The sequence below is a fragment of the Heptranchias perlo genome, unplaced genomic scaffold (assembly GCF_035084215.1).
Source record: "Heptranchias perlo isolate sHepPer1 unplaced genomic scaffold, sHepPer1.hap1 HAP1_SCAFFOLD_66, whole genome shotgun sequence".
Classification (NCBI taxonomy): Eukaryota; Metazoa; Chordata; class Chondrichthyes; order Hexanchiformes; family Hexanchidae; genus Heptranchias; species Heptranchias perlo.
Genome location: NW_027139688.1, coordinates 3,370,169 through 3,378,056, shown reverse-complemented (window position 1 = coordinate 3,378,056; position 7,888 = coordinate 3,370,169). Strand labels below are relative to the sequence as shown.

The 7,888-nt window shown below is 41.7% G+C and overlaps 1 protein-coding gene across 1 annotated transcript; it reads left to right on the top strand.

Moving 5' to 3' along the window:
- Positions 1-2,283: 2,283 nt before the first annotated feature.
- Positions 2,284-4,082, top strand: LOC137318178 (probable G-protein coupled receptor 139). The gene is made up of 2 exons (XM_067981136.1): positions 2,284-2,353; positions 3,181-4,082. The coding sequence occupies exons 1-2, from the start codon at positions 2,284-2,286 to the stop codon at positions 4,080-4,082; spliced, it is 972 nt and encodes a 323-aa protein (XP_067837237.1).
- The last annotated feature ends 3,806 nt before the right edge of the window (positions 4,083-7,888 follow it).

Sequence of the window (7,888 nt, the reverse complement as noted above, 5' to 3'; positions counted from 1 at the left end):
AGAAAATCTCAATGCAATCAGAGTCAACGCGGCTTTGTGAAAGGGAAATCGTGTTTGACTAATTTATTAGAGTTATTTGAGGAAGTGACAAGCAACGTGGATAAAGGAGGCCCTGTGGATGTGGTGTACTTGGATTTCCAGAAGGATTTTGACAGGTTGCCACATCAAAGGCTACTACAGAAAGTAAGAGCTCATGGTGCAGGGGTAACATATTAGCATGGATAAAGGATTGGTTTACTTACAGGAAACAGAGAGTAGGCATAAATGGGTCATTTTCAGGTTGGCAAGATGGAATGAGTGGAGTGCCGCAGGAATCATTTCATGGGACTCAACTGTTTACAATCTATATCAATGTCTTGGTTGAAGGGACCGAATATATGGTTGCTAAATTTGCTGATGGCACAAATATAGGTAGGAAAGTAAGTTGTGAAGAGGACAGAAGTGTCTGCAAAGGGATATAGATAGGTTAAGTGAATGGCAAAAATTTGACAGATGGATTATAATTTGGGAAAATGTGAACTTGTCCACTTTGGCAGGAGGAATATAAAAGCAGTATATTACTTAAATGGAGAGAGATTGCAGAGCTCTGAGGTACAGCGGGATCTGGGTGTCCGAGTACATGAATCACAAAAAGATAGTTTGAAGGTACAGCAAGTAATTAGGAATGCAAATGGAATGTTGTCATTTATTGCAAGGGGAATGGAATATAAAAGTAGAGATGTATTGCTGCAGTTGTACAGGGCATTGATGATGCCACATTTAGAATACTGCGAGCAGTTTCGATCTCCTTATTTAAGATAGGATATAATTGCTTTGGAAGTGGTTTAGCGAAGGTTCACTTGACTGATTCCTGGAATGAGGCGGTTATCTTATGATTAAAGGTTGGACAAGTTGGGCCTGTATACAATGGAGTTTAGAAGAATGAGAGGTGATCTTATTGAAACATATAAGATCGTGAGGGGACTTGAAGGGGTAGATGCTGACAGGATGTTTGCCCTTGTGGGAGAGACGAGAACTAGGGGCACAGTTTAAAAATAAGGGGTCTCCCATTTAAGACGGAGATGAGGAGATTTTTTTTCTCTCAGAGTGTTGTGAGTCTGTGGAACTCCCTTCCTCAGAGAGCCGTGGAGGCAGGGTCATTGATTATTTTTAAGGCTGAGTTAGATAGATTCCTAATTAACAAGGAAGTCAAAGGTTATAATAGGTCGTCGGGAAAGTAGGTTTGAGGTCACAATCAGATCTGCCATGATCTTATCATATGGCAGAGCAGGCTCGAGGGGCCGAATGGCATACTCCAGCTCCTAATTCGTATGTTCGTATGTTCATATCAATAATGTTGGAGGAGCGTCACCACCATTAATGTTAGAGTACTGTCACCACCAGTAATGTTAGAGTAGGGTCACCACCAGTAATGTTAGAGTAGGGTCAACACCACTAGTGTTACTGTCGGTTCACCACCAGTAATGTTGGAGTAAGGACGCCATCAGTAATGTTACAGCAGGGTCGCCATCACCAATGTCACGGTCGGGTCACCACCAATAATGTTAGAGTAAGGTCACCTTCAGTAATGTTAGAGTAGGGTCACCACCAGTAATGTAAAGGTGGGGTCACAATCAGTAATGTGAGAGTAGTCTCATAACCAGTAATCTTATTGTGGGATCACCACCAGTAATGTTAGAGTAAGATCACCATCAGTAATGTTAGAGTAGGGTCACCACCTGTAATGTTAGTTGAGGGTCATCACCATTAACGTTAGAGTGGAGGGTCCATCAGTAATGTTATTGTAGTGTCACCATCAGTAATGTTAGGGTGGGGTCACCATCAGTAATTTTACAGTACGATCATCACCAGTAATATTAGAGCCGAGTCATCACCAGTCATCATCAGGGTACAAAACAAATTGCAATATGCAATGAATGATCGAAGACTTCACCGAATTATTGGATGCCTCAAGAACCGAACGTCGAGTCTGGAAGGGATGCTCACTTTAGGTATCACTGAGCATGCGCACAGGTCATTTTCTCTTGGATTCCTTTCTGCTCATTGTTTTTATTCGACGGAGTTTCACAGACTGATGTGTACAATTTCCCCATTGACTTCCCAACGGACAGAAGGGAAAATCGTGCCTTGTTTGTTAAGTGACTGTAACAAATGCCAATTATTGTGTAACCTGATTTTCTCACCGGACACCGATTCTTCTATAAAGGGGGAATATTTACGGATCTCAGATACACTCCAATCGGAACTGTAAAGCCGGACAGAATTCACCCATTATTCTATAAAATGGAACTGCCAATAATTTTACAGATAAAAGATACCTACTACCCTGTTCTCGCGGCCTTTGGTGTTCCCGGTAAGTCAATGAGTCCTGATGTTTAATAGCTGTTGACTGTCTCACTGTTAATGAAACAGATTCCGAGATTGTTCTCATTGTAGAGTCACTTATCGGGATAAGTTGGTGAATATCAGCAGGAATCTTACCGGTCCTCAAGGCCGGCGAGGCGCTGTTCTGGTCGATAGATTGTGGGCAACGAGCGATCAACTTTCTTCATCATACCGAGGGAGGGCGAGACTGATTCCCCGGCCCAATTAACAATACATCGATTATTAAAACGTGTTGCTTAGTGTCCATGGACACCATTTTATTTGTACCTTTGTTCCCGGTCCAGTTTAATTTGATAATTCCTCGGTCTGCAGCCACCTGCACCCAACAAGGGCCTTTGAAAGATAATTTCAGAAATAATTTCTTTCACGGAGCTGCTCTCCTCCCCTCGGCTGCAAAAAAAACCTTCGCCTTTCCACCAGCTCCCGCTCTGGTACCTAGCAGCTCCCCCGGGGCGAATATAAATAGAAAAAACTCAGTCTCGACCTGAATTGAATGCATTTGCCTCAGCGGAATGTTTTATTTGAATTCATATTTTTCCAGTAATTGCTATGAAATGATATTTAGTACTTGACGATGTCTGACTGAAGGATACTGGAAGGACGGCGGTTTTAGTCCCTCTATTGTTCAATGATTGCTTCCTTTTAAACAAACTGTTGTCAATGTTCGCCTATATTAAAAAAAAATAATCTGTGCTCAAAGCTTACGCAGGGACACATCTAAATATTTCTCCACAATATGCTCTGAGATTTATCTGAGTGTCCCCGGTAATTTCCTCTTGTTCCTCTTTCTTACAGCGAACCTGGTGACAATCGTGATTCTCTCCAGAGGAAATTGCGGCCTTTCCAAATGTATTTCTGTCTACATGGTGGCCATGGCAACAGCAGATCTACTGGTCATCATCTTCCATGTAATAGTGTATCACATTTTCAGTTATCACTTTCCATATTCATTCCTGTCCTACACTGCCGTTTGTAAGTTCATTCTTTACATGAATCCTGCTACGCTGGATATGTCGGTGTGGTTCACAGTCGTGTTCACATTTGACCGATTTGTAGCTATATGTTGTCATAAGTTTAAAACAAAATATTGCACAGTGAGAACTGCGTCTGCGGTTTTAACAACCGTCACTGCCCTGTTCTGTTTAAAGGACATCCCCTTTTGCTTTGCATATGAACCTGAACGAATAATTAACAATGTTCATTGGGGTTGCCGCTCCAGAGTGGACTTTTTTTCAAAGCCTGCTGGCCTCGTCTACTCTTGGTTACAAAGTATTTTAATTCCATGGCTTCCTTTTGCTTTGATATTACTGTTTAATTGTTCGACAGTCAGACGTATTGTCGTAGCCAGTAGAGCCCGGAGGGGAATCCGCGGTCACAGCACTGAGAATCAGAGCGATCCAGAGATGGAGAACAGAAGGAAATCAATCGTTTTACTCTTCACGGTTTCGGGCTGTTTTATACTGTTGTGGCTGACAGCTGCAGTGAGCTTTTTAGCTACCAAATTGACAAACACCGTGCATTATCTAGGCGATTATGGAACCCCTGCGTTTATCAGCACTGAAACCGGATATCTGCTCATGTATTTGAGTTCCTGCACAAACACGTGTATTTATGCAGCTACCCAAACTAAATTCAGGGAAGAACTGAAGAAGATGATGACATTTCCTTGGACGTTTATTCTGACATTGGTTAAATGAATGAAAAATCTAACCCAAGCTTCCTCTCCTAACTAAAGCTCAAATATAGAATTATAGAATCTTGCAATCCATCGTGACTGTGCCTGTTCTTGAAAGACCGATCCAATTAATTCCACTCCTATGTTCTTTCCCAACTTCTCTTCATTTTTTTACTTTTCAAGTATTTATCCAAATGCCTTTTGAAAGTTACGATTGAATCTCCATCCGCCACCCTTTCAAGCAGTGCATTCCAGATCAGAACAACTCGCTGCTTCAAAAAATCCTCATCTCCCAACTGCTTCTTTTGCAAATGTTCTTAAATCGGTGTCCTCTGGTTATGAATCCTTCTGCCATTGAATCCAGTTTCTGCCAATAAACTCTTTCAAACCCATCATCATTTTGAACACCTCTCTTAAATCCCGCCTCCACCTACTCTGTTCTAAGTAGAACAATCACAGCTTCTCCAGTATCCCCACATAACTGAAGTCCCTCATCCCTGGTAGCATTCAAATAAATCGCCTCTGCACCCTCTCGAAGGCCGTGACATCCTTCCTATAGTGTGGTGCCCAGAATTGGACAGAATACCCCAGCTGAGGCCTAACGAGAAATTTATAAAGGTTTAGCAGAACTTCCTTGTTTTTGTAATCTATGCCTCTTTTTATAAAGTCCAAGGTCCCGAGTGATTTTTTTAACAGCCTCATCAACTTGTCCCGCAATCTTCAAAGATTTGTGTACGTAAAGCCCCAGTTATCTCTATTCCTGCACGCCATTTAAAATTGTGCCATTCAGTTTATATTGCCACCCCTCATTCTTCCTTCCAAAATACATCCCCTCAGAATTCTCTGCATTAAATTATTTCGGTCACGTGTCTGCCCATTTCACCAGTCTATCAATGCCCTCTCGAAGATTGCCACTATCATTAGAATCACAGAAACGGAGAATCTTAAAGGACAGGAGGAGGCCATACGGCCCATCGTTCCTGTGATTTGGGACGTCCCGAGTTCATGAAAAGCAAGACATAAATGCAAGTCTTTCGTATCTTTCTTTCTTATTCGGTCTCCCCTTAACCTTCTCTGCTCTAAGGAGAACAATCCCAGCTTCTCCAATCTCTCCATATAGGTGAAATCCTTCATCTCTGATATCATCCTGGGATACCTTCTCTGTACGCTCCCCAAGGCCTTGCTATCCTTCCTAAAGTGTGGTGCCCAGAATTGTACAAAATACTCCAGCTGCGACCTAACCAGTGATTTATGAAGGCTTAGCATGAATTCCTTGTTTTTGTATTCAATGTCCCCATTTACAAAGTCAAGTATCCCATACGCTTTCGTAACCACCTTATCAACTTGCCCTGCCATATTCATGAGATTTCTGAACATGCAACCTCAGGGCCCTCTGCTGTTGCAGGTCCCTCCCCTCAAAATTGTACAGTTTATATAATACCGCTTCTCCACGTTATGCCTCCCAAAGTGCATCACTTCAAACTTATCCTCATTAAGGTGTACCTGCCATGTGTCTGCCCATTTCACGAGTCTTCCTTTGTCCTCCTGAGGTCTCCTACTATTCTGCTCACCATTAACTCCGTTGCCAAGTTTTGTATCATCCACAAACTTCGAGATTGTAGTCTCTATACCCAAGTCCAGGTTATTTATATATAACAACAATGCAATGGCCCCAATACCGACCACTGGGGGACCCCGCTGCATACCTCTCTCCAGTCAGAAAAACATCTGTTCACCACTGCTCTTTGCCTTCTATCCCTTAGTCACTGTTTCATAGATTTCCGAGTTTCGTGTCATCTGCAAACTTTGACATTATAACCTGCATGCCCAAGACCAGCTCATTAATATATATCGAAAAGATCAATCGTCGTATGATTGACCCATGAAAAAAAAACAACCGTTCATCAATGTTTGCTTTCTGTATCTTAGTCAAATTCGTATCCATGGTACAATTGCCCAAATAATCCCATAGACTTTAATTTTGCTAACAAGTCAATTTTGTGAGACTTCATTACAAGCCTTTTTGAAAGTCCATGTACACAACGTCAACCGTTCCACCCTTATCTCTATTATTTCATGGAAGAACTAAATCAAGCTTATCAGACAAGATTTGCCTTCAACAATTTTATGTTGGCTGTCATTTATTAACCCATTGCTGTCCATGTACAATTTAGAATTGGCTTATTTCGTTTATGAAGAAAACGGATTGTCCTTGTGAAAATGAACAGGTATCAGAAAACATTTCTTCCATTTTGTGCCATGCTTTTGATGTCTGCTGCTTTCTGCGGGTGAACAGAATCATTTATTCCGGAAACAGCGGAATTTCCGCTTAAGATTCAAAGAGAACATTCATGATTGAGATTCAGCAGTGAAGGGGGCGTCAGCGTTAACTGTCTGAGGCGTGTCAGTTTAATCAATAGATAAAGTTTTCTGTAATGTAGAAATCAAAATGTGTTCCAATCGTGGTCATTTGTAATTCGTCTGTAATTTTGTTGTGAATATTGCAGCCGCTGGTCTCCCCAACAGACTCCGCCAGCCTCCCCCATTGTTTCCTGGCCAAATTGAACCCGTCCCGGCCCTCCTGATAAGTTAGTTGGAGGCAATTGGAAGTTAACTCGTCAATCCGACGTTAGGCATCTTAGTTTGCAGATATTTACTTGAAGTGTCAACTGACCATCAAAATATTGGAATATTATACAAGGGGAACAAGTCAATCGACCCAACCAGTCCTTGTTGGCGTTTTCCTTCCAACTGAGAAAATAGTTCCAATTACTTTACCAACTCTACCTCGACATCCCTTCAACCTATTTTTCCTTATCTAACTATCCAATTTAATCTTGTATATTGATCGAATTTCTGCTTCCATGAATTCGGCAACCTCCCAAATCTCCATGTATAGGTTTCTCCGACCCTCAGTTCTAAATCTCTTCAATGTATTCATTCACCTTTGGCCGTTAGTTCTTGATCCCTCAACGAATGGAAGCAGTCTGTTTCTATCAATCCTGCAGCATCCCTTCTTAAACTAAATCACCCGGACACGACTCGCTAATAGATATCAATATGCAGTCCAGTGAAAGTCAGGAAAGTCGGTAAGATAGTTAATTGTTATCTTTCTCTTCGAGATAGTTGAGTCCTTGCTTATATGGGAAAAATACATTTGATGTTTAGCCACTACCCGAAACATCGGGACCGTGCAGGGGGACATTCTAATCAAACACCTCCAGGCCCCACGATCTATTGAGAGAGATCCAGAAAGGGCAGGAATGGCTTGTATCGGATGTCTCGTGCTGCATGATCCTGGGATATCGCTGTGTACAGAAGTGACGTGTTACACATGAAACAGCCAGCTTTCGACATGCATGATGAAAATGCACTGAAGAACGGATCCAAGGCATGGTCAGTCTCCTGATAACAACACTACATGAAATGGGTAATGAGGCTCTGGACACATATGTAAAATCAGTAGGCAGAGACCCGCGCAATACAATAGATCGAGATGGATAAATGATGATGAGATATTGTTCACTGTTGACCTTAAATACAGTAACGTCAACAAAGAGTGTGCTCTATGAAAAGGTGAATCAGACTGTCATGAGATCTGATAATGTTTTACTGTATTGGTTTAAATTAATATTGTAGTATTCTTAATATTTAGCCTTTGCCTGAGAAGCATCGAAGTAAAAGTCAATTTCAAGTCCCACTGGGCTGTTGGGCCAGGGCTGACCCTGCAGCAATGGTCAGTTTCAGGATAAAGTAGTCAGAGATTTAATTAAACACATGCAATTACATGCTGATTGATCAATTTCAGAGAACATTAATGATTTGTTA